The sequence below is a fragment of the Centroberyx affinis genome, unplaced genomic scaffold (assembly GCF_046629955.1).
Source record: "Centroberyx affinis isolate AG114_WGS23_722 - 3 ecotype Tasmania unplaced genomic scaffold, CSIRO-AGI_Caff_v1 ptg001408l_1, whole genome shotgun sequence".
Lineage (NCBI taxonomy): Eukaryota > Metazoa > Chordata > Actinopteri > Beryciformes > Berycidae > Centroberyx > Centroberyx affinis.
In genome coordinates, this window is record NW_027279888.1 from 28,703 (window position 1) to 56,102 (window position 27,400).

At 42.8% G+C, this 27,400-nt stretch overlaps 3 protein-coding genes across 3 annotated transcripts in view; 2 read left to right on the forward strand and 1 right to left on the reverse strand.

Moving 5' to 3' along the window:
• Positions 1-1,349: 1,349 nt before the first annotated feature.
• mrto4 (MRT4 homolog, ribosome maturation factor) lies at positions 1,350-3,654 on the forward strand. Its single transcript, XM_071526354.1, has 8 exons — positions 1,350-1,424; positions 1,653-1,711; positions 1,817-1,920; positions 2,023-2,104; positions 2,205-2,272; positions 2,406-2,557; positions 2,697-2,773; positions 2,876-3,654. The coding sequence occupies exons 1-8, from the start codon at positions 1,397-1,399 to the stop codon at positions 3,020-3,022; spliced, it is 717 nt and encodes a 238-aa protein (XP_071382455.1). The 5' UTR covers positions 1,350-1,396; the 3' UTR covers positions 3,023-3,654.
• On the reverse strand, positions 3,619-8,677 carry akr7a3 (aldo-keto reductase family 7, member A3 (aflatoxin aldehyde reductase)). The gene is made up of 7 exons (XM_071526353.1): positions 8,197-8,677; positions 7,032-7,219; positions 6,807-6,911; positions 5,855-5,951; positions 5,357-5,456; positions 5,051-5,180; positions 3,619-3,936 (listed from the first exon to the last, which is right to left on the reverse strand). The coding sequence occupies exons 1-7, from the start codon at positions 8,492-8,494 to the stop codon at positions 3,775-3,777; spliced, it is 1,080 nt and encodes a 359-aa protein (XP_071382454.1). The 5' UTR covers positions 8,495-8,677; the 3' UTR covers positions 3,619-3,774.
• Positions 8,678-10,563: 1,886 nt separating this feature from the next.
• megf6b (multiple EGF-like-domains 6b) overlaps positions 10,564-27,400 on the forward strand; it is a 51,211-nt gene continuing 34,374 nt past the window's right edge. Inside the window, exons 1-4 of the mRNA XM_071526384.1 lie at positions 10,564-10,688; positions 12,343-12,477; positions 13,602-13,711; positions 20,596-20,700. Coding sequence (XP_071382485.1) covers positions 10,597-10,688; positions 12,343-12,477; positions 13,602-13,711; positions 20,596-20,700 — 442 coding nt within the window. The 5' untranslated portion in view covers positions 10,564-10,596. The remainder of the gene's footprint in view (positions 10,689-12,342; positions 12,478-13,601; positions 13,712-20,595; positions 20,701-27,400) is intronic.

The window sequence follows — 27,400 nt, forward strand, 5'->3', positions numbered from 1 at the left end:
CTAAATAACACCAACACTACCTTTTAAGTTAATTTTGTTTTTACACATTGTGAGTTTGGAATTAAGGTTCTATCTGATTTTTTTTTTTTTTAAACAAAACTGAGTTAAGCTATACATCTTTGTCTTTGAATGTTGTAATTTATGCTTGCGCGGTGTTATTTTTTTAAAAGAACCGCTTGGGGTTAAATATTTAGAAAGTACATTTTTGCCAGCATGATATGTCAAATCTCTGATGCTCAATATCTTAGAACTGCACCCCACCCAGATAGAACCTTGTAATTACAAGCTCATGACATATTATATATTTTTCTGGTCTATGGCTGAGTGGTTTCTCAAAATAAAAAAATGCGCCATGCCTATAACGAAATATCACTAATTTATAGAAGGACTTAGTGTGTCTATATGACTTTTGACGCCCTTTAATGAAAAATATCTCGCCTTTAAACACACCAGGAAAAAAACACAGTGTGTCTGTGATGATCAATAGTGAGTTTATAGTGGCTTTATGACCCATGGCATCACTATTATATATAGGAACTTATAGATTTTAGAATCTTTTATAAAATGATTATGGTTATTTTTTGTAAAGCATTGCTATCAACCCCCGTGTGCACCAGGGCAAATGAAATAGCTCTCAAACTTAATGGTTAACTATGTATTATATATCCTCTCCCTTGAGAGTGATTCACTGCTGCACAGTGGATTTACACCGCGCCCTGTCATTCTACACACAGATGTAAAAGTGGAGGAGGGAGGGCTATTCCCTGAAACCCTGTGACCCAGCACACACATGGACAACAGTTCATAATCTTCCACCTTTCCCCTAGAGCTGTCAGTGTCTTGATTGTTGTTCTGCTTGATGGTTTGGCCTTTTCACATAGTTCACTAGCCTGTACAGTGATAAACAGTGTCTAACCTCCTACTTCATGATGGACAATGAATTGTTTTTCATGTTCTTGTAGATACAAAAGTGTTATCCACTAAAATAATTGAAATACATCAATATGATCTAATTTATGATGTGTTGGATCACTCACGAGTGAGTGCTTGTCCGACGAAGGCCAATAGTGTTGATTAATCAGAGGATCATTTTAGCACTTTGATTGTCTAGGCCCATTGTGCACAGATAATAACGGAGAGATTCGCCTATATTTACACACTGACAATAACTACATTTTAAATTTACCAGATCTTTAAGGAATGTTATTTAGAAAATAGCACCGAAGCAACACTCTTCTTGTATTGGGCTAATTCATACATTAGCATCAGTACATTTCTCAATGGCGTTACAATTTGTTCAGGCACGGCACGGTCAGCTTCACCAAACAGAAACATTTGGGGTCCTTTCACTTCACGTGTGCGTCTGTCTGTCTTCCCGACAACGTGAGAGAGAACCATGCCGAAGTCAAAGAGGGATAAGAAAAGTAGGCAAATACGTTAAAATTGCACAATATTTAAACATGTCAAGTGATTAAACCTATTGACTTGTCATTTATTTGTGAGAACTGTCCTCGAAAACTGAAAACTAACTTAAATTGAGGTGGCAAGCTAACGTTAGCTTAACATGCTGGGGAAATAGCAATGCATTAAGGGATGCTCACTGTGCTGTTGGCTAGTAACTGACTAATGTTTTTTCATGATCTGTCCCGTAGTTTCGTTAACGAAAACAGCCAAGAAGGGGCTGGAAGCAAAGCAGGGCTTAATTGAGGAGGTAAGTGTCTTCTGCCCTTGTCTGCTGTCGATGAGGACATAACATTAGCTAGCAAATGCTACTTACAGGCGTAATCTAACAAAATTCCCTTCCTACCTTTTTCAGCTGCGGAAATGTGTGGACATCTACACGAATTTGTTTATATTTTCCGTAGCCAACATGAGGAATAACAAACTGAAAGACATCAGGACAGCATGGAAACACAGCAGGTAATGGGAAGACGAGCAGCCTGGTGATTTGACTGATTTATTTGTCCATGAATCTAGTTAGTTGGATGGCATAACGGTTCTGGACTGTCCTCTCTTCCACAGGTTCTTCTTTGGCAAAAACAAAGTCATGGTTGTTGCCCTAGGTAAAGGACAAACAGACGAATACAAAGATAATTTGCACAAGGTAGGCAAGACCTCAGGTGTGGTGCTGAGCCAGTGACTCACATTATAACTACCATAGTCTGTTGCAAAGACTTCATCTTAATGTGCCTTTTAATGTGTAGGTCAGCAAGTATCTGCGAGGAGAAGTGGGTGTGTTGTTCACAAATAAAACAAAGGATGAGGTACAAGAGTAAGTATGCTTTCACTTCATACTTTCTCCTATGGCTATTATAAGAGATATATGCACTATTAGTCAGTGAATACACTGAATGTGTGATGCTCTGTGTTATTGATCCAGTCTCCAAATTATCTTCTATCCATAGGTACTTCAGTCATTTCAAAGAGATGGATTATGCACGGGCAGGCAACCAGGCACAGATGGACGTCACACTGGATGAAGGACCTCTGGAGCAGTTTACTCACTCCATGGAGCCCCAGCTGAGGCAATTAGGACTTCCCACTGCACTCAAGAAGGGTACGATTAAACATGTTACGACTGACTGCTTTCTAACCTGAAAAATTACCTTTATCACAGTCTCTCTTTTCATGCCATTTGACTGTGAAGCATGATACATGACGGTCACATTTTCGTCAATTGTTTTGTATATCCCTAGGAGTGGTGACGTTACTAAAAGACCATGATGTGTGCAAGGAGGGGGACACACTAACACCTGAGCAGGCTCGTATTCTGGTGAGTTCTTGACCGACCCACTTTGACTTGAGAAAAATTAGACGGTGAAATATTTGTGCTGTAGGATGCTGACTGCTCAAATTTGCTTTCTTTTGTCCATAGAAACTCTTTGGTATTGAGATGGCGGAATTCAAAGTGCAGATCAAGTGCATGTGGAATTCACAAACAGGCGAGTTTGACAACTTTGCTGGGGAGGAGGAATCGATGCAGGAGGATGACGATGAGGAGGAGGAAGATGATGCAGAATGAAACTGTTGCAAAGGCGAGTTTCTACACATCTGTTTTTAAGTCATCTTTTTTGCCAGCCTTCAATAACAGAGGGACATTGAAACCAAACATCCTGACTGCCACTACTGTCCCTGGAGTCTGTTGCGGTCTCTCTACTCTTTGTCAAAAGCATTCACTGGACTTCTGTCCTTCACTTGGGAATTTTATATTTGGACTGGATTGTTGATCAGTGAGCACCAATTTGTGGAGAGAACAGACTTAATGATCCTGTACATGTATCATGTTGATGCCCCTTCATGTCCCATTCAAATTTTTTTATTTTTTTTTACTGTATGTGAATTCTTTACCATTCAGCCAACACATAAGAACCAGATATGGTTAATACTATCAGTTTGTGTAAAACACTGCTTTTCATTGATGTGATAAACATTTGACTGTCATTGTTTAGCAGTTTATTTAAGATGAAGACACAGCCTCCAGAAAAGGTTAGGTTTTTCCCTGAAAACACATCATCTAAATATGTCAATTGAACATTAACAATTAAGTGCTGTTAGCCATTAAAACATATAGGTCTACAATTGCTCCAGTGATCAGAAAATGACATTGTTTCAAGTGGGATTTGTAAAATAAACTTGTCTCACTCTTTATTAGAAACATTATGGAAAATCTTATTTGGTAGAAGGCAATTTATATAGATATAGTACTTTCATGATATTTGATTGGAACATTATGGAGATTTTGGCTCTATAGTGACAAATAGGGAGACGGGGTCTTCAGCGGAAGTAGTTTGGACACTCGTGGGCCACGAGGTCCCAGGCCTGTTTGAAGGCCTCCACCACTCTCTCGTCCAGAGGACCTTCCTCTGCAGCAGACATGTTTTGCTGCAGCTGCTCCATGCTAGACATGCCAATGATGACTCCATCTCCCACATCACCCTGCAATGGTCAAAGAGAAAGGGATGTTGTCAAACCACAACATGGTCTTGGAGATGCATTACACACAAAGTTAAGACATGGTAGCCTGACTGCACAATATTTTCCCTGCCAAGCAACGAGACGGCCTCTGACTGCATTATTTAGCAATTATTACCAATTTATCTGATAACTGACCAAATAACCTACAACATTTTCAAAAGGTAACAGTGGTGTGCAGACTGATACAGGCAGGGGTGAAAATCTAATGTGTCATGCTTCCCCCAGGAAGAAACTTTTGAGTATTTGCTTTTAAAAAATAATGTCTAGTGAATTTTGTACAGTGGTGCATGTGCATACTCATTCAATCAGTATTAATATTTATGAATTATACAACAATTTCACCTATTGCACTATTATATCAATTAGTCTATTCACAACTCTTTGGGGTCCAAAGACCATTAAGAATTTCAGACTAAACTGCTCCAGGAAGCTGAAAGTGAAGAGTGCAGTTTGAGAATAACTGGAGTGATTAGGCCTGGGTTTAAAATTGTGTTCAAAGGCAGCCCTAATAGTTGCATCTCAATGCATTCTGGCATCTCATAACTTTGGCAGTTTTCTGCACACACTGGATAAGAGAATAAGGCAAGCATGTCAGCATTTCATGGAGAGGATGAAAACATTCATGTTGCCTTAAATGCTCACTGCTGACCAGTGGAAGCTCCTGAAGAGAAGTAAGGCATGTGCTACTGTAAGCAAACATCACAGGGTTGAATAGCCTGCATACAGTGGAAATACTGCAGTATAAAGTGCCTTCAGACTAGTTATATGCCCCTTTTAGCTTACAGCTCCTCATGTTTTCAGTGTTAGAAATGCACTTTGGAAATTCTATCTCAGTCTTTCAATCTGAAAAGGGCACCTTGGACAAAAAGGGCAGAGTGAATCTTGTTTTATTTCAAGTCCAGTGACATCAGGCTATGCCGCATCATCTACCTTGAGTAAATGCATTAAAACGCAGAGTGAGATGCCTAGTTTTTTCAGACTCTAATCTCACTTTTATAAATCCCCATAGCAAAAGGTTATACAGTATAGTCTCAATGTTTATACTACTGCATGTATACATGCACAGCAGAGTTACCTTGAGCTGGGAGTGGTGGTACATCCAGCGTATGGCAGCAGAAGTCATAGTGGGTTTCTCTGAGCCGTACGCCGTATCCAACGCCTTCAGAACCAAATCTATTGCCTGGAAATGGCTCTGCTTCCAGTATCTGCCACAGAACATCAGGCCAGATAGGATTACCATACTTTCTGTTCTGTTCTTTTTTTGGCACAAATAAATGTGCATAGGCAGAGAGATACTGAAAACATCACTAGCAACAACATAAAACAAATTAAGTTGTTTTCTTCTTGAGAGAACTACAAAATCAGTCAGTTGGTCTTTCACCTGTCCCTGTACGCTCCGGCCCAGCTGTTCCCAAAGAACCGTCCTGCAGGCTGGGAACCATCTTTGTCTTCATAATGATATTTCCCTGTCAGAAGACCGCCTGGCAGAAGACGAGAGGTGTCAAGGACATGACATCTCTTACAGCATCATTATTATCCTATTATTATAGGGCAATGTATAGCTGAAGAAAGCTCAGCTTATGTTATATGTAGAAAAAGATGTAGGTTGTACTCATTAGGATTATGATTTACTATTCAACACTGTCACTCACTGGAAATAAAAGGATTGCATGCTATATTTTCACCTGATGTTCATTGTCAATATTTAAAAAACACAGATGATTACATCCTCGAAAACAATATTTTGCAAGTAAAGCAAAGCTTATAAATTAAATACTATTCCTCCAGAATAAGTATCACATTATTCAAATAGTGAGTATCTCATTTTGGAATGAAAGTATTCACACTGACTGCAGGAGTCAGATATACAGTACAGTACCTGCTAGTGGGTTGTACGCATAGAATCTGATTCCGAAGTATCTGAGACATGGCAGCAACTCTGTCTCAACCTGTCTTGTAGTGGCGTTGTACATTCCCTGTGAACGGTTACAGTTTAGGTTAGGTATTATGGGATGGTTCCAAGCTGTAAAGTAAAATAGTAATAATATAATTATTTGTATAGCACTTGTCAAAAGGCAGCAACAAAGCACACTGCAAAGAAGTAAATAGAATCTAAAAAAAAAAAAAATCAAATCAAAAGTGAAAAGTAAGTAAGAAAGCAAAAAAAACAAACAAATAAGGAGGACAAGAACAACTGAGAAAAGATTATTATCCAGATAGTAAACGCCTGGTCGCCTTTTGTTTCCACCCAAAATAATTACTATTGGTTTACGGAAGTAAGCATGGACTGAAAATGTAAATAAAACCAGTCGATTAAAATGGCCAGTGTTGTAGTCAAGACTGACTCAGTCAAGACCAAGACCAAGATTTTTCATGGTCAAGACCAAGACAAGACCGAGACTGAAAGAGTACAAGACCAAGACCAAGATCAAGATCGAGGCCGCTCGAAAAAGGCATAATTGGCACACAGACGAGTGTTTTTTGTTTATTACGGCATTCACAAACTCCTTATGGTTAGTAAATCCAAACCAGATCACCACAGAGGACGCAGACATTGCTGGCTGCTATGGAAACCGTCTTCCTGACAGTAAACAGCGAGGAGTGATCAAGCCGCAGCAGGTAAAGGAGGTCAGCTGACCAAGCTGAAGCGGTCAGTCATCCTTTTTGCAAAATAATAATGATAATAATAATTTGATTCACCATTTTATTCATGATTTAAAGTTTTATTCTTAATCAAAGAATAAAAATTGGTCTTGACCTCAAGATTGAGACTTACAACTCTGAAAATGGCAGTTTGATTGCTGAAGAATGTCATAATTGTGCAGGAATACCTGATACACAGTGGGAGCAATCCAGTTGTTGTGTCTGCAGATGCTCACAATTTCAGCCACTTCCCATGATGCATAGTTTGATAAGCCAAGCTCCTTGAATTTCCCCTGAAAGGAACATGTGTTAACATTAAATCTTACTTCACAAGCAAGCACATATTTCAACATCAGCACAGTATCATTAAATCATTTTGTAGTGTATATGAGGTAAGTTGCTGGTCTCTGTACCTCTTTGTGGAGTTCATTGCAGGCTCTAAGGGTATCCTGGATCGGGTTTTGGTGATCAGGGGCATGGAGATAGAAAAGGTCCACAGAGTCTGTCCGCAGCCTCTTGAGGGAGGTTTCCAGCTGGGAGCGCACACTCTCTGGCTTCAGTGTCTTCCCATCCCAGGGGTTGGCCTTGGTGGCTAGGCTTACTGCCATATAGAAGTTGAAAAAGATTAAGTATATTAAGCATATATTAAGCAAATGCAGTTATTACCAGGATTGTTCCAGCAAACTGAGCCCCATTTTTGCTTGTTGCACAGAGCGCAGACACCCTGTTTCAGTTTTTTACTACATCTGAAAATATTCAAACCAAGGCCAAGATGATGGGAGCAAGATTTCCAACTTGGGTAACCGAAATAGGTCTGATATTATACACAGTCTCCACGGTTGGTTGGTATGATTAGAAATATTAATGGTGTGGACCGGCCTACAGGTAGACATGCACTGTAGGTACATGGTTCATGCACTTGGTTCCTCTGTCCAGTCAATCTTCAAACCAAACCACCATGATTACAAATGTACATCAGGGTAACAGACAATATCAAAGGTTCCCTGGGCTCCTGATTTCTGTCAGTGCTCTTTTTCATGTACCCTCTTTGACCAGGTGGTTTTTAATCACAGTTTTCAAGTCATTCTGACAACATTCTGGGTAAATGCTAATATAGTGTAAATTTTTTATGTAATCATTGTGCTAAAATGGAAGGTAAAACATAAAACTTTCTTGAAAATATGACACAGCAACTGTTGTGTTTATCTGAGACAAACTAGAACAAATAGCAATAACGTTTTTCCTGTGCATACTAAAACCAAACTGTCTTCCCTAGACAGACTTTGAACAGGGGATTACTAGTGAAAGTATGGTTATGACAGATATTAATGTCAGGGTGGTTCCCAAAACCCATAACTTCAAATGTGTGTAGGTATGTTTGAATTGTGGATTGGTGGGCATATATATCAGAGGTGGACTGGTGGTGTGTGGAAAGTGGAGGAGGGGGGCCCAGGACCCATAATTCCTAGCTACGCACCTGGTTTCAGGTGGTCAACCGCCCGATGAGGGGCAGTTTAACCCTAAAATGAGCAAAGAGTTTACACCCTCCCTCTTCCCTTGAACGAACGTGGGTGATACCTGTTGGAGGGAGATTCATGCCCCCAATGATTGCCTCTGACTGTCCATCCGTGTACATGAAGGCTGTGTCCACCTCGTTGTGACCCCGCTGCAGGAACGACTTCACCATCTCCAGGCTCTTGTCGGCGTCAGCTCGCCCCCCAAACGCCATGGTTCCCAGCAGGGAGATCGGCCGTTTAGCCTGAGAAGACGACATGTTTCGACGGGCAACAAACGCGGGTAAATGCGTGAATACGTCCTTGATTATGTGACTCTGTCGGAGTGTGCACAGTCCTACTGTTATTATTGCTCGCTGCATGCTACAGTACGATGCCGGGGGTTAAAGGTCGCACTGGAAGTAATAGGGAGCGTCGTAAAGTTACTTGGCAAGTTTTAAACCGGACGTACGTTGGATACTCGATTGCTGGGTTGTTGTTTTTTTAAACACAAAACGAAGCAGTGCAAAGTTCGTTTACTGTTTGCTATCAGTGTTTCCCGTTCCTGTCTTTTAGCCGGCTGGTTAATATTTCTTTAAGTCTTTTCGTTGCGTCACCCAACGACAACTTGCCATATTCCCATGGTGTAATTCTTAATTTAACCACAAGGTGTCAGCAAATCATAATTTTTTTTACAAATGGTGTATGAGCCGCAGTAATGAGTTCAGACATTTAGCCCATAGTTACATGTGATAAATAATACGATGTAGGTGCAAGACAAATTGATGAAATGTGAAAAGTTTAAATTGGTTACCAGTGCGTTCATTTTGTCTTTTCACTCCATACAGCCAATTTTCCTACAATCATAACTCCCTTCGTGTGTGTGTGTGTGTGTGTGTGTGTGTGTGTGTGTGTGTGTGTGTGTGAGAGAGAGAGAGAGAGAGAGAGAGAGAGAGAGAGAGAGAGAGAGATTATAACAGGGTGTTATGACAAAAAAACAACAACACAGCCTCCAGGTAAAACATGTCATATTTTGATGGTGAAACTGTTTATACATATATCACCGTTTGTATCACCGTTTGACAGCCCGTAGTGAGCTCGGTCAAAGTGGGGTCCGGGAATCTGTAGGGGTCCTGGGCACGGGTTTCAGGGGCCCCGAAGTAAAATGAAGAATTTCACAATTTCTTTAGCCTACTAGTTAGTCCCATGGGGGAATGACTGTTTGATCATACCTACAGTGTAGGCAGTTGTTTATGTCTAATATGTAGACTATGTATTCGGGGGTCTTGATAAGAAAAAGCTTGGGACCCCCTGAGCTACGGCAACACTGAGCATGGTTATAGCGATGACCCGCGAAAGCTTTGGGTCGTGAACACACATGCATGCAATGAAGGCTTTGTTTGGAGAGCAGCAGTAATTCGGCCCTGATCGTCTGACCCTTTGACCGCGTCATCAGCTGTCTGCCCTGCAGAGTGACCGCTGCAGCCCCCATACTCAAAGGGGTAATATATCACTCAATTTTCCTAGATGGCCATGTCAACCATGAACAAGACTATAGCAATCCTATGATAAATTGTAGAAGGTTACTATACAAATGTCATACTAAAACTATTAGTCCCTATTGGTATATAGGAGACAAACAGAATACAATAAAGTACTATAAATACACTAAACGTACTATTGAGTAGCCTACCACTGACACATGTCCCTATCGGAATATTATAGGGACTTTTCTTTAGGGTTTGCTGTGAGGATCAGTTCTAAAATAAATAGGAAATAAAATATCAATAATTTCACCAAAGTTGCTTTTATATCATTAACCTACAATATCTCATTCCTAAGAAGTGAGTATCCTGCATTTCCCCCCAGGGAGTGTCTGATGCGAATACGAAACACTCATTTTCATCATTTTCATTTCAACATCTTCATCAATTAAGCAAGGAAATCCAGAAGCAGCGGAACTTGGTGCATCAGCTTGGCTCGACGCTTTTATAAACGGGAGAGAAGACGGCGAATGCGAAGTGTGTGTGTGCCTGTGTGTGTGTGTGTGTGTGTGTGTGTGTGTCTTTCACAAGTTGTTCAAGCTCTGAATAGATGGCACCCTGTGCTTGTGCATCCTCCCCCAACCCCTGCCATCATTACCAAGTCAATGGAAGCAGAAGCACTCAGCTTCCACAAGTTTCGCACGCGCGTCAGTTGAACATCTGTAGTGAAGAAGCGTAGGTAAGCTGCAGTGTGGTCAGTGTCACACACCGGCTGCGCACGGGACATGTAATGGCTGTGTTATTTTTGGAAGGTGTTGGTCATTTCCAAGCAATAGATCCTGTACGCGCCTTTTAACTTTGTTCAAGTTGACTGCTCGGATTTTTCTTTTGTTGTTATTTATTCGGGAAACCCCTGTGTAAGCATGTTGATTTTATACCCATGAATGATTTCGCAAGTAAGTCGTGATTTTTTTTAAATTGTATTCCAAGAAGACGACAAAATGGACAGTATTATTTTTTCATTTTTCCTGATATTTATTAAAGAGGCTCACGCATCCCGTTATGGCATTGCCAACAATCTTCAACCTTATATGTGAGTAACCTGTTTTATATCCGGTGTTTTATTTATTATTTTTTACTTACCTATACAATGTCCCTATTCTTTGAAGGTGATATTTACTCTTCACTTTAAATAAAATTGTTTTTTTTTTTTTACAGCGTCACATTTCCTTTAAAGCTGCAGCAAACTTTTCTCTGTGGTTTACCTGTGCATGCATAAACTTGTGGTGAAAGAGTCAGACTCAAACTACAGTCATAGGACAGACGCATCTAAATAAACACTTTGTCTCAAGGCTGTTTTTCTTCCACATTTCTTAGAGGCATGAAGCAGCATCAGGATGACAGGTCTATTTTGTAGATGCTGGAGGATTCAATTTGCTCTTGTGCTGCTTTCATCATGCTCTTTATTGGCTCCCTTGATATGACTATAATTTACATGATTATATATTACCTCCTTGATGCTGCATTCCTAACTCAGCCAGTTGGTGTTTGTGTTAAACCCCTGAGAGTGAAGAGTCAGTGAGTGTGACAGGTATTTTAAACCTGAGAATAATAAATTAAGGGTTTGAATAATTCAAAATGAAGTTTAGTTTATCCCTTGTGGCTCTGCTGTAATACAGGGTCTTTCTCTGGCAAGTCTACGTACAACTTGATGTGATGGAGATGGCTATTGTTTACTACATCAGCAGCTGTAGGTTATCTTACAGATCCTGTGCTAGGCAAAAAAAACTCCATATGATGAGAGGGTGTGAAGACCTGCCGCACTCTCAGTCCTTGGAGAGTTACCAAAGGACTAAATGTTTGAAAGATCATGTTGCACTTCGAGACTGTTTTAGAGACGTCTGTGCAACGCAGGGAATGGTGCGAAGACATCAATAGTGCCTCAGGCTGCCTGTTAACCCAGACGTACTATTGTGTGCAGGGGGAAAAAAACATAGCTGAAAGTTTACCTCATTGTACCTGGGGTGACAATATACCTGTCTCCTCTTCCTGATATTGAATATCATATGCACACCTGACAACACGCATGTCCTACAATATCCAGTTAAAAAATGATAAATCTTTAATGTGTATTTTCTGGGAAATTGGTACTTGAAAATATTGTTGGAAAATGTTTTGCAGTAGAAACTGTTTTATTAGTTCCAGAGTTTGTTTTTCATATGCTTTTGTTTCCCATGGATTCCTTCTCATATTTATAAACTTTTTGATATATCTTTTCTGGTTTGGAATTTCTTTTTTACAGTTGGAGTTAGGAATTGAAAAGCAAAGAGAAACTACTTGCCACTTTTATGCCCCCCACCCCTCTAGTATCCCCCTCCCCACACCCCTAAAAGCCTTTCAGGCAACACATTTCAACCGAATATTGGGCTTAGGTTTAACTGCAGGTAGTATCTTGTGCTTTGCAGCTTAACGTTCTGAAGGGTGAGGTATGAGGAATTCCCCCTAAGTCTTTAAAAATTCCAAAACCAGGCAACATAACCAGCCTGACATTTTCAACACAAGTAATGCCCTCACAGGCATTACATCACTGATGACTAGAAAATGCCTCGCGAAATCATTGTCCATCTATCTTCACTCCAACATTTCCCACAACCCTCATAAATTGCTCTGCTTGCTATCTGTACATCTGTAAAACACTGCAGAACATTTTGACAAGTTAAGTATTTTTTACCGCTGTTTTGTTCCAGGCCCAATGTATGTGTGGAGAGGGAGGTGACGCTGGTTGCCCAGAGGCAGCCATGTGTGCAGGCCTTCACACGCATGGTCAAAGTGTGGAAGCAAGGCTGCCTGGGACAGACTTGGTGCATGGGATATGAAAGGAGGTGAGTACTGCACCTCATTTGTAGTCTGTCTCTCCATCTGTGTCCTCACCTATGTTCTCACCCTTTCTGGAGTCAACACCTCCGGCTCTGTCATTTACAAACACTTCCATCCTCACCTGGAGGCTATGCAGTGCACTGCTGATTAAGTTGTTGCTCGAGTAAAGCTTTCCTGTGACTGGATTTGAATAGTGCAGTTTTTATATCTGTTTCCACAGGTTTTAAGTCATTTACCCAAAGAAACTCTAACAGAGAGGGCATCACCCTTCACCTAACTCAATCTCTAAGCAATATCTGACAGGAGGAGATCTCAGCCCCCACTTCTCCTCTTTCCTCTTTATCTCTCTCTCTCTCTTGTTCTATAATCAAGGGCTTTGAGCCTCTCATGCAGTTAAGTGCAAGGTGTAGCCCTCCACTTCAGTGGGGTTACCAGCTATTTAACACACAGGCGTCTCCGGAGCCTGCATACCTTTGAGGGAGAGTCCTAGTGCTTCTCAGACTGTCTCTGTGAGTCACTCACTGCAGTTTCAGGAGAGTTTCTCACTGTGCCGCTCACGCTCGCTTTCTCCGTATATTTACCTTGTTACAAAATCAAAGACTGCTTTGAAGGCAGCCAAGGCCACAATTACTTGCAGTAAACAAAACATTTTTCCACGACGCGTAATGACTGTGAAGCAATGAGAGGGGTCCCAAAGTAGAGGGATAGACATGGGAGTCTGAAGTAGAGTCTGCCAGTCTCGCACGGTGGAACACACTGACTTAAAAGTCTGGGAAAATGTTTGCCGGTTGTTATACTGCATGTGACTTTAAAGGGTAGGAATCGTTTGAGCAGATTTTTTCCTAATCCATTCTGCCACATCAAGCATTAGAACTTAGATGTCCCACTGAAAAATTATTCACTCAGCTAATCATAACACACATGTGCGTGCAGACACTCACACACACTTACACAGACACACACAGACACACACACACACACACACACACAAACACTACTATCTTACCATTAGATCCTACATCCTAAAATTTCCCTTTTGTGTTGTTTGTCAGTCCATGTATTTTTTAGTCATGTTTCATAACTAAGGCTTGATTGAAAGTTTTTAACTTCATGTTTGTCATGGTAACAGGACGGCATACTACACCGCATACAGACAAGTGTACAGACAGGATTATCAGACTGTGTACAAGTGTTGCCCTGGATGGTCTCAACTCAATGGAGAAGCTGGTTGTCTGTATCGTAAGTATTTTTTATGTTTTTCCATTTTTCTATCTCTTGATATTCAATTTCTTTATCAAAAAATCACAGTCACCAAGTGTTTCAGGGGTAAGTTTTGGGTAAGGTTCAAGTATGTTTATTAAGTCTAAAGGCAATATGTCGTGGGAGTTTGCCTGGCTCAGCAGGAGGGGAAGTGATACTTGATAGGCCGGTAGGAGGCAGGGCGCTTCAAACATCACCTCACCCTGGGCACAAAACTCTGAATGGAAGGGTTTTTAGGGAAAGGTCAAGAGGTCAAGAGGTGCTTCGCATATACAGATTTCTCAGCAGCTGTTATCAGTCAGTACCATGTCCACAGTACTACTTCTGTTGTTACAACAGTCCCACAAAGTTTAGATGTGGATGCGAGGTTAAAATTCTTCAGTGTTGAATGTTGGAAAAAAACTGTTAAAATTGGTTCTGAAATTGGATTTACAATGTAAAGTCTACAAAGTCTTGTTCTACATTCGGCAAAAAAACAATTATGATCTCAGAGACATGTTTAAGTGCTGAGTGACCTGACTAGAGTTAATCCCCTTTATACTTTTGGCTCAGGCACATTTGGCTCGGCAATGCTCCTGTAGTTCCCTAAGATAGATGGGCCTGCCTGGCAGTCAGACAGCTTTTGCTTGGCTGGACAGGTACTTCTCAGTGTAAAGCAAAGTTCTAAATGTCCACATTCCCTGTCTAGCTGTGGTCCCATGGTTGAATCTTGGCTCTCAGCCACATAGTCATGCCACTCATCCAATTCAGAGGTGTGTTACTAGTACATGGCAGTGCAGGTCAGAGGCTTACACTACAGATCTGAATACAGACTAGCCCCAGTATCCCAGCCAGTCACAGTCTACGTCCCCAGAACAATAACTATCAACTCAGAGAGGAGAGACCACCCACTGATAAGCACAAAAAGAAGAAAGCAAAATAAACGTGAATCTGCCCACTGTAGTTCTAATCCAAGAGTCCATGGATGGAAAAGTTGTAGGTAACAGCAGAGCAGAGCTTGTATGGGTCATACTGGGGCTGCAGCAGCTCATCTCCTTGTGGATAAGCTTAGCTCCACACCGCTGAGACCAAGCAGCCCCCTTTGATGGGATTTTACAGCCACTGATCCACATCGCATAGCCTGCATACCTTAGACAGCACCCTTGGCAAAGCCCTCCTGTAAACAGCTTGGACATCACTGTCCCCACGGCAGCCTGACAAGAAAGCTCCCACTTCCCTATCCTCTATGCCCAGCCTGGTACCACCCCATGTGCTCAGAGCCCAGCCTTCACACCCACAGTACAGGCACTCTCTCTGGGATAGGCGGCTGATGAGAAGTGGCTGGGATGGGGAGCGGGAGATGATCCCCTGGATGTGCCTTTCATCAGTGTCTCATTATGGCATCTCTGCTCTCCTCAAAGCGCTCTTTGTCTCTAAGGAGAAGGTTACAGTATTAAATTATACAGGGGAACATTAGGCTGTCTGCTCTGCAACGAGCCTGGTTTGTTTTAAAACACACATAAAGAAATGTCTTAAGAGGCATTCCTCAGCGCTGCCCAGTGTCCCCCCTCACTTAAGTCGAAAGGGGTTTTGTTTCTCTTTTCGCGTGACAATGTCTGCTCTCTTCGACGTGAGGCAAGGCTTTTATCTCTGTAACTGAAGACGTGGCAGCACTTTGAGATGGGACAAACTAATCACCCTTTTCTCTGAGCCATTGAACCAGGATAAAAGGAAGCTCACACTACAATCCTCCCTCTCCCACTCCTGCGCACTTAGCTGTGTGCTATCTGCACTGTTCCTCATTCAGCACAATTCAATCTGTGTGACTGTTTTCAACAGTGCCTACAACATCCAAAAGGAAAAAAAAATCTGCTTTGTAGGAGGCATGGTAAAATGTACAGCTTTAGCAAATCCTCTGAAATCCCGAAAGAGAGAGGGAGATGGGAATGCTTTGTGTTGAGATAGCGATTTAGTGTCTGGCACCTGTGAGGTCTCTTTCTCTCTCGCGTTCTCTCTCTCTCCCTTTTTCTGTGTGTGTGTACGTGCAAGTGTGTGTGTTCCCTAATAAAATGTCAGTGTAAGCTAATTAGGCTAATGACCAGTGGTTATTGTGAGGCAGTTGAGCGGAATTGAGTATCTAATCAAGTTGTAGAAACAGCCTGCATGGTGGCTGGGAAGTGGCTGCAAGTTGAGCAGTGACTCGTCTCCCCCCCTCCCCCCCCCCCACCAGCTCTCCTTTGGATCACCTGTACTTCTTCTCTCTCTCTCTATCCTCCCGTTGTAGTTGTACAGTCCAGATGTAGACCCCCTCATCCAATATTGCAGAGTCTCTGGCCTCAATTGTTCTGCTCTCCAGCATTCTTTGCGTGGCATAATTAGTCACATAGTTGGAGAAAGAATGCCAAAATCACTGCAAATATCTGGTTATTGTCACAGCTTGTTCCACTATTTTTTACCCCTCCCCTTATTTTCCATATCTTTCTGTTTACTATCATCTAATTATGAAGCTTTTGGAGTTTTCCATTGACACGATAGCATGGATTCCAAGTTCTACAAAGTTCAGGGATTCAAAATTTTTACAACATGATTAGAATGGACAAAGAATGCACAAAGAAGGAGGGTCACACTGAAGGCCTTTTAAAGTCACAGTCCTTGTGCAATGTATGTACAATACTGCTTAGAAATGCAAATGTTCTACAGAGATCTTAGAGCCACATCTATTCAAATCCTTACTAAAGATTCAATGGAAGGTCTTTTTTGTCTGAAAGTCAGTCCGCAGGCGACCAAGGAAGTGCATGCAGAATGCAATGTTTGATTGAAAAACCCCAGAGTGCAATTGAGTTGACTGATTGAAATTCGCTACTTTTGTGTGTTTTGAAAAGACTCCAATTGGCTTGATGACTATCTGGTTCTCTTGAAAGTGTAGAGCTCTTGACTTGGCGGTGGCACTCAGAGCGACTTCCTCCTCTTAAGCGTTTCGAGAGCTGCTCAGTCAATGAGCAAAATTACCTCAGCGAGTAGCCACTGGCCGGGTGAGAATGGATGGGGCTAGTTGGGAGTGGAAGCGGGCAGTTATGTTGATTGACGGCAACAATAAGCTTTGTGACAGGGGCTGAGGAGCAGGGACAATGGCTCCTCCAGTTTGTCGTCCTCGTTAACTGCTGAATAGGAACTGGCCCCCTTTTGTGGTGGGACCAGGCTGGCGAAGGTAGCTAGGCCCAGTAGCCGGAATAGAGGAAACGGTCAACTGTCTGTCCATGGGTGGTCTTTGTGTGTGTGTAGTGGGACACAGCAATGACTATGTCAGTGGTCCTGAGGACTACACAGTGCATAACTCAACACAAACACTGACACAGACCCAGAAACACACAGAAATGGACCAAAACTGGCCAACTCAGGCATGACTTGGTGTAATTGAGATTGTTTGGTCATCGCTGTAAACCATAAATATAGCAACAAAATATTACCTCAGGTTACACTGAAATATTCCAGGCAGTACGGCTTGGTTTAATCATTCCTAGTTGTCTGAGAGACATCCATATTATTATCTTGTGTGATCCATGTCTGTGGTACATTTGAGAGGAAAAGTGAGAAAGTGTATCATGCAAGTAGGCCAACTACCAGCCATGTGAGGTCAGGGAGGGTTATCTTCAAAAAGTTCTCTGTCTGTGATGTGACTGAAAGTCTTATTAATCTGGCCCTGCTACCAGGCATTCACCCTCATCTTCTCATCCTCCCACATGGAAATAATAAGTCCCTCCTCAGGATCTCCCTCTCAAATTAATCTGTAATGTATACCTAGACATATGATGTAGGGCACAACAAATGCTCCAGATATTCTAAGTGCAGGCTGTTAAATGCCAGGAATTTTTTTCCCAATAATTGTTCTTGGTCAAACTGTTCCTGGGACTTACTCAAATGGTATTTGGAGTCTTTCAGAGAAAACTGTCGAAGACCATCTGACACAGCTGCCCCCGGCGTTCCCTGGTTTTCACAAAAACCCTTTGAAATGACACATTCCTCTGCATAGCAAAACATGATTTGTTGCCTCAAAATACAGAGCTAGGCTCTGCGCGTACCAATTATGGCACCAAACGGAGTCCAGAGCGTAGGCTTTTGTGTCTGCGAATTGCCCTAAATGTGGTCTCCCTCTGGGTCACACTCTGGGGGTTAAACAGATCGACGGAGCCTAAGCAAACACAGGCCTGCCTCTGTTTTGATGTGATCGTCCCTTCAGAAGCTGAACGGATGCCACCTGCTCATTGGTTTCCAGTGTCCGGCGCGAGTCGCTGACCCCTGCTCTCTCTGCCTCTTCTTTTTGTGGCAGCTGCTAATCCTCTCAGAAAAGGTGTCTTTGTAATAGAGTGGAGGCAATCACAGCGACAGATGAGAGTGAGTTTTATGCCACGCTGCATGCCACATTAAGGAATTATTTCAGGGAAGATTAAGCAGTCTAAGGGGCTCAGGATGGGGGCGGCCCAAAAATGCCCTGGTTAGCTGCCAACAAGTCTGTGTCTCTCATATCTCAGAGGGGGGAATGTACATTCCCCTTGTTTGCCACTTACCATGCTGCATTGAAGTGACTGTGAGAGACAGCTGACCCTTTATTTTGTTGCAAGTGATTTAGCTATTTTCTAGCTTTTTTCACCACAATCTCACAGCTGGTGGCGATATCATTGTCCTGAAGAATTTTCAAATTGTGCAATTAAACCTGACCTCCGAGCAATGTTTTTTCCTCCTCATCTATCATCTGTGGAGCCATAAATTTGCTCTCAGCACATCAGAATTTCATCACATTAGATAGGAGAAGTAGGGAGAGTTGTATTATGTTGAAGTACTGCAGTGTATTATAGCTACTGTAGCCACACAGTCTGAGGAGCTGGGAGTCATCATGGGCAGATTACTGGCGGTGAGCTGTTCTTCCTGTTGGAGTAGGATTTCACCGGCCGCAGAAATTGGGCAGGAGAGATGTTGGCCTATTAGCTGCTGAGCACAGTAACATTGATGTGTTGGACAATGTGCGTTCGTTTTGTGACTCACTGTTTGATGTTTGCTGGGGTGTTTTGCTGGTGTTCCTTGTGTGTGTGTGTTCTGTGTGGGAGAGAGAGAGAGACAAAGAGAGATATTCTTCATGTCTATTTTGGGTTGTGTGTTTGTAAAGTCTTATGTGTTTGATATGTGTGTGTGTAGGGGGTGTTTGTTGCAGACTGGATGGTCCAACTGTTGAGCAGGTGTCTGAAGATGGGGCCAGACTGAGGGATGACAAGCGGATGTTTAGGCTGAGCTTCGGTCTCCAGGGAGCCCTTTGTAGCTGCTGAGAGACATGGATGAAATTACTCTGGCCCCTCTGTGCTGATTAGAGACCGCTTCTTCATGTCCATCTCCTTTGTCTGAAAATGTTGTATGTTATTCCCCCCTGCTGACGTGACAAAGTTGAAGCCAGACCGGAGACACATTTGAGTTTTGCCTATGTGTTTACACCTCCAAGCATCTTTTTATTACTTCAGCTGTGTATTTACAGTAAATTTACAATTCCATTAATTTCTGTAGATGTGGGTAAGCTAAAGTGACACTGATTTTACTCTTTGAACTTTGCTGGGCATTGATATCAACAGTATGACCGTATATGGCTCATGAATAGCATCAAAATCAGCGGGGCCAGGAGTGATGATTGGTCATGCAGTCTCCAATGGGATTAGATGAGCAGAAAAATGCATATCTGGCAGAAGACACTCTGTTAATCTGGCTTTGAGAGAACTTGTCCACAATCATCTGAGGAAGGACTGGCATTTAAATTCCTCCCGTGATTAGATTGACCCTGACTCTCCACTCCCAGAGTCCACATGTTGCCAGTAGGGAAGAGCAATGATAGACATCAATCCTCTGGACCCGTCATCACTAAGCACTGTACTCTGTTCAACAGAGTGCAAACAACAGGCCTGGCTTAAACAGCTGTCTTTTACTCCACGGGGATATTAGACTCACACACAACAGGCAAGCATGCGGGAAGGCAGGCAGGCAGGCTCGAGCACATGCACACACACACACACACACACACACACACTCACGCACACTCACGCACACACACATGCGTACACACACACACACACACACACACACACACACAGTTTGAGGTGAAGGAGTGTCATGATTAATGTGAGTGTTGTGTGAGTGTATGGAATGTGATTCTACACCTCTGAGGTAGATTCACATGTTCACATGTCTGAGCTACCTAGTGGGTCTCACTGTTTATATGTACTGGATTCCTTGAATTTCACGTGTCTTAAGGAGAGAGGAGTTTGACTTGGGGGATTTATGGAGATAAGGCCATTGGCCCCTAGAGATGGATGAGCCACACTCGCCCTGCAGCTCTCTGATTTACCCCACGACTCACCCCAGCACATCTGTATGATCCCTATTCGTGACAATGATCAAAAGTTCAATTAATCAGTAGAGGTCATTCTCAGGTAATATGCTCAAACTTTGCCAGGTAAAGAGGCCATTTTCACCGACTGCCCTCAATAGAAGTACAAGCTATTTCTGCCACTCAAAAACAATCACGGCTCATTGATTTTCCCCTGAACACTGAGATTAGAAATTTCTCTCGCTTGGCCAAAAGCCTGGTCCCCACTCTCCTCTTTGTAAAGGGAGTCAAATGGTGGAGAGCCGTCTTACATTGGTTAGTGTGAACGGAGAAGCACCAAGGTCCCTCTCAGTCAGGAGTTAACAGGCCGATGAAAAGGCTGTGATAGAAAGAGGTCACTGTTTGACAGTGCAGATGTTCACATCTTGTGGCAACAGCCAGGTGTCTCTGCTTCACTCACCTCTTTTTTCCTCTTTCTCTCTTTTTCTACCACCCTGACTATCCACATGCCCATGTGCAGCGGTATGCAGCTACGGTGTGTGCTTCAACGGGGGCCAGTGTCGGGAGGGATCCACCCAGCTTTGTGACTGTCCTGCCGGGTTCAACGGCCCCAGCTGCCAGTATGGTGAGTAGAAACATCCTCATCCTCATAGTCTTTGCACGTTTATAATCTCTGCTCTCTTCCTTTCATCCCTCTCTCTGCTTCTCTCTTTCTCTTTGTCTACCTTTTTCCTTCATCCTCTCTTTTATTATCTATCTGACACTCTCCAGCCATTTTGTCCCTATCTAAGTGTATGTATAACACTTAATATCTTTTCCTTTTGTCCAGGAAATGATGTGATTATATATAGTCTACAGAAATTTATGTGAAACTGCACAGTTACATGAAGGCAATCTCAGCATTTTTACCAATGGTCATTTCACACCAATGTCAGTGAACACAGTAATGTAGAAGATTGCTAAAAGTAGGAATCATGAAAACTCTTCACAGATGATGAATAGATTGAAACTGATAGCAGTTTGCCATTTGATTAAAAACACCTTTCTGGCTATTTTCCCTGAGCCAATGATTCTGATCCATTTCTGCCAAATCCCCAAGTCTCCCCACTGAACTCTACTTGAGTGATCGCATTTCCCTATGAGTAAATGGGAATCTCCTCAAATCAGCAGTTGGCTTCTTCACCAGCAGTCCAAGAATTTTATCAGCAACCCATTGTGGAAGTCGAGCTGTTGAAGTAAAACAGTGGAGGATGTTGTTGTTTTTTCTGATAGCACCACACGACAGGAAATTCCTCCCAGTGTTCGCTTTTCACCAGAATCACCCATCTCTGCTTCAGCGTAGGCCCTCCTAGACACCTCAAACTGATAGACATTGTTGCTTAAGCCAAGTTCAAATCTATGGGGGACCAGTGAACAACAGGAGTCCCCCTTATGTCTCATGGTCTGACCTGACTTGCCGCTCTCTGGCCAGCATCCAGGATCTCCCTGCTCATCTCCAACATGCCAACTCCACATTGGCAGATGCTTACCTTAGAGGTCTCTGGAGGGACAGTTGTAGCTTAACCGTAGCAGGATACATATACTTTCTCCTGGCTATTATAGGAGTCATGATCAAGCTTGGACAGGCTCAGTACTGACAGGTCCTCTGTACGATCAGAGCTCTCTGTGGTAGCTAAGCTGACCTGGCTTCCTTCAAGTTGCTTCACACTTGAATGAAAGTCTTAATCATTAGGATGGAGGATCTATGAATGCACATCCCCAGTGAGGTGCTGCCAAGCACAGCTCGAGGCCATTGGGTGTCTAATCCAAGCTGTTCCTTATGGGCCCAATCAAGGTCTTTGGGAAGATCGAAGCCATCTGTTGAACATGAAGTGTGCTGTCTGTGTGTACATGCAAAAAAACAGCATAGACTTAGATAAAATTGAACATGTAAACACAATTACATAAATTCAGTGTAAACACCCAGCAGTTCTCTGAGTGGGTCTTGTTGGTAATTCTCTGATCGCTGTCTGATCTTCATTGTCAGAAGAGTGGAAGACTTTATATCCTGAATGACAGCACGTGAGTGCTTTCATGTACAGTATGCGTGTTATGTGTGATAAGCAGCGTGCCCTCTGTGATCCCCACATAGCAGCCCATCAGTCACTGAAATCCGGACTTTGATTTTACACAGCAGCACTGCAGTGTGGTGGCATATTTCCCTGACACATAATGATGCATCATGGGATGGGGTGCAGAGGTGAGGGGTATGGTGCCCCTCATCCTTCACCCCTCACTCAGAGACAACGCTACCTGGCAGATGAGAGAAAAACATAGATAATCTGCTGGAAACCTATGTCTTTGTGAAAATGATACTGTTAGCTTGAGGTTCAAGACTTTGAATCCTGTCTTCCTCGCTATTCTGTGTTCCCTCCCGTTCTGTCTGCTTGTGGCGCTATTCTGAGCTCTTCTTGACCAGAATAAATAAACACTTTTTATTGTATTTGATGCCAGACTTCCTTCCTCTTCTGTTCTGAGGGTAATGAGTCTTTTAATCAAATTTTAATCAGTACTAGCAGTAGTCTGGAGAGTGTATGTTCACTGTCTAGACCCTCAGCTGTTTTGATATCAGTACAAACTACCCCCTCCTCCCTTTCCACGCATTGACATCCACCGGCATTGTTCACCACTGTGAATGATAGCTGTCATCAATGGGCACCCAGGGGCCCTTGCTGGTGGACAGCTATGCAGAGGACCCCCACGCCCTGGTCCTCCCCCTATTGGAGGCTATTAGCCTGTGAACACGGTGGCGGTTATATTGCCCTGTGATTGTCACTGAATGGGCTGCTGGACGAAGGGTGTGGAGCTGGGAGTGATTCTGCCTGACCTGGGGCAACACTTGCGACGGTGGGAGTTCGACACAGGCACTGATAAACTCAGAGTTTATCAGTTTATTAGCACTGTGCCTAATACCCGTCCCTAATAGGAGAGTGAAAAGGCCTTAGGGAAAAGGCAGTAGCTGCAAGTGGAGTACAAAGTGGCTCATTCTAGCAAGAGCAATAACATCACCTCTAATGAACGACTGATCTGTGGTTCACCCATTATGAAGAATACTCTCTGGTGGACGGGGTCTACCATCTTGTCACATTCTTGAGCTCAACAACCTTGGTGGTTTTGTAGCAGAGAGCGCTCTGCTCACACAGGCTGCTTTTATAGTTCAGTTACTGCTGCGGTCCACATGCCTTCTCAGAACTGTCAATCACTGTTCGTTCACTCTTGTCATGTTATCGCCTGTTTACACATAAGCCGGAGCCACAGAGGAGGATCAAGCCACGCTTCTCTCGGAGATTCAATCATCATTTAATGACTTTAGACAGTTGTCAGCGGTTTGAGCATTCCTACGCAATTGCATGTGGTGGTGTCCCATTAAAGTGCTTTTGATGTGGTTTGCCCATGTTTGTGTATGGCAATTGGTCTGTGTTTATGTCGTTCAAGGGGCTAATTAGTGCCCTACTCTCAATAGTTCTCTGAGGCTGTCATCTGTTTTGCTTTTCAATTGCATTGTGTCTCAGTGATGTAAAAGACAATAATTACTATTTTTCATTTTGCTCAGTGCCTTAACTCTGTAGTGGGTGAAGGAGTGGTTCCTAGAGGCAGTCCTAGACCCATCAAAGACTATCAATCCTATTTATTTGAAAAGGTCACTTGCCTCAACTTTATCATTCACAGACCATGACACTATCGTATTGTATGATGGATTAGTTCGTTTAAAGGTCACATAATTTGACATGATTGATGGAGACTTCTCCAAGTATAAGTCACTGTACTCGTGTCAAGCCACTATCCTGATCGCAGCTGTTTTAACTAAGAGGAGTGTAATTTGTTAGTACACACATGCAAACGCACGCATATGGCACATGTTGTAATAGGTGATGGCATTTATTATGGTGGAGTAAAATAAAGTATTTTAGGCTGTGCTGAACCTTGTCTCAGTGAAAATATGCAATGCTGTGTCTTTATCTACACATTTACAATTTACCATTAATTCATAAGTTATCATTGTCATTTGAATATATTGAACCTGATATGGAATGGAAACTTGCAGTGAATGGGAACCCATTTTTTGCAGCAATACGTGCTGTTTTTTTCTGTCTTTTTTGTACTAAAGTCCTTCAGACCTCTTTGTCCTGTCTATTCCCGACGGGGTTCAGTCACTTGGTGCCTGATGTTCACAGTATCCAGCCTGTCATCAGCAGACAAGTGGTATCCTCTGGGATCAAGAGCTTCCAAGGCTTTCAGACCTCTGGCAGGGCAGATGTCTTCATACCAGCTGACATCTGGGCTCGGCCACAGACAGGCACAGTAATGCTCTGTGTGATATGAGAACTGATCTTAGTTAACAATCTTTAAGTATCTTTAAAGCAACTTAATCTGTCACACTCTGAGGCGAGAGGTAAAATGGAAGTAGTCTAAAAAAAACATAATAAGACTCTGTAGGGATTCTATAATAATCTCAGAGGGAAGAGCTACCCTGTGACGCCACTATGGGGAGTCAGTGATACGGAAATAAAACCCTTGATAGTGGAGGGGAAAATATCATAACAAAATAGAAGTAACCCCAGTAGGCGAAAATATAGAATATGCCTCACTGTATTTGTTCCTTTTCCACGGGGCCACATTGTAGGTCCATTTATCCCAGATTCTGTAGATGTTTATTAGGCTTTTGTTTGTCGATAATTTCATGATCCCAAACTGTGAAATGCTTCAGTGAAAGAGCTCTTTCACTGTTGCAGTAATTGCAGCTTTTTTTTTGTTTTTTTGCTTGTGTGCAATTGCTGGACCATAAGCTCACGTCTTGGCTGGGTTCGGGGTCATTGCAATGCCAGGAGGACCAGCTTGTTCTAGACATCACTCAAGACAGGCGCTCTACCGATGGCTATCATCATTATCATTATTCTGTAATGTTTGCTTCAAAGCATCCCAGGCATGCCTCCTCAGCAACGGCCATACCGTCTTTGAAGCTTTCAATAAGTACAAATGTTAGCATATCTTTCCAGCTGAGAAGTAGCTTGAATTCATCCCCCAGTTTATGGTTGAATAAGACTCCTTAGTCCGGTTTATGTTACCATATTATATTGGAAATGTATGCACTTTTCTCCTTTTTTGTGTGAGCGAGAAGTATAGGAAACTTTTATACCATTTTGGCATCACAGGGTGCGTGGTCAGGACAGCAACCCAGGAGCTATTGTGAGGATTCAGTGTCTTGCTAAAGGGCACTTCAGCAGGACACATGCTTTGAATCTGGGTCCTTGTTGAGGGACGATCCCCCTACTCAGGAAAGTACTCTGCTGCCTAGGAAAATGTAGAAAATGTTGAAACCTTTAGAAAAATAGCTGAAGGAAAAATAACCAACTAATATTCAAAATGTCAAAGATCTTTTATTTGACTAGATTTCTCCATTCCACAGGACCATGGCAGCGCAGAGGGAGGTGATGTTGGGCAGAGCAGTTTAACTGGACTCACTGTCTTTCTGTGTTACTTAGTGGTTCAGTTTTACAACAGAAACAGGTTATCTGGTCTAGTCTGTAACTTAAACACATCTCTTTCTGTCTTCCTTCTTCTTGCTGCTTGTACCTGTTTCTTGCTGTCTTCTGTTGTCAACAAAATAACACACACACACACACACACACACACACACACACACACACACACACACACACACACACACGTGACTTTGTCATGTATGCTACATTCAAAGAGACCTTTGACCTTTTTCACTGGAGTTGAACAGCTGCCTCCAGAAAGACGCAAATTCATATATATGGAAAGCAATTTATCACAAGACAGGGATGACTTTGCCTGTATAGCAGTGTTTGGGTTATTTCAGATGTTACTCTCTGCAGTACCATGATTCATCCTTTAATGGCTGTCCTACTCTGCAATTACTTAAAGGTGAATAGTGGTCTTCCTTCAGAGTAACTGTCCAGCAGCCTGTTGTAACCTGTCTTTTCACTACCCATGTCGCCCCTCTTCTCACCTCACATACACATGCCAAAATGGTTCCTCTGTAAATTACAGTAAATTGTCTTGAAATAGGTCATAGGTTATTTCTCCAGAAATGTGATGGATGTGCATGCCTCCCCTACTCGCAAATAGGTGTAATCTGTGTTTTTACATGCAATTACATGCACGGTTTATCCCTTCCTAGTCACGGGAACCACTGCTGCGCATTAGGACCAAGTGTGACCGAAAGCTTGGGTGGTTCATGCCTCCCACACACACATCTAAAGCTTGCTGGTCGCACCTCTTAACAAGTGTAGCTGGACTTCACCGACACGGACAGCTGCTTTTATATTTGAGTTGACAAACTACTGTACAATTTTTGAAGCTAATGCCATGACACTTGCTCCTGTCTCCTAGCCTTGCAAAGCAGAAGCGATGTGTACAGACAGTAGTCATTGCAGTAGCATTGCTAACTGTTTGTTTAGTATGTGTTAAAGCGGGGCTGATTTACGCGACAGTGGTGACATGTGCTGCTCTGTGGATGGCAGGGGAGCAGAGAGGTCAGGGGTGAAGCCAGCATGTGGACCCTCTCTGTGGCTTTGAGAGCGGGCTGGAACTTACGTGGCTGGCAATAAACACAGGAATGTTACGTGGCCTCTCACCCTATTTGAAAATGTGGGTTAACTGTTATCATCACTCTTATTCATCGGGCCATTTACAGACTGACAGTGATGGGAGAGAGCAGCAGTGACACAGATGTTGCTCTTCTGCCATGGTTAGCGGACGCAGGTCCGCATGGGGTCGTGTTGTAAAAGGGAACATCCCTTTGCCGTATGGAGAAGCCATTTCACACATGCTGCTAGCCCTGCAACTTTGACTGTCAGTTGACTGGTCAGGGAGAATTCTTTAATTTTTTTCCCCCTCCCTTCTGCTAAATATATCTGCCCCCTTCGTGTTCGGGAGCACTGAGGAATGTAAAGCAGGGAGAGAGGTGTTCTGCGCATACTGGCCTTGGGACCCTTCCCATTGTAAAAATAAATTCCTGACTTCTGAGTCCCATTGAGGGGTTTTAGCTTGGGATCAAGAAAAACATTAGTGAAACCTCCACACTGGGTTAGCAGAGCACTTCAGCAAGAATTCACCTCTTCTCAGTTCCCCCAAAATGAAAGACAAATGTGTGCCTCAGTGCTCATAGCTGGAGATATGACAGTTTTGTTGATGCCTTCATTGCTTCAGCATTGATTTAGTATGTTGTGCCATCATGACGATTAGCCATCATTTCAGAATCTCTCCTTTCACTGAGGCATAGCTGTGATTTTGGTACGTTGGGAGCCAGTAGGTGC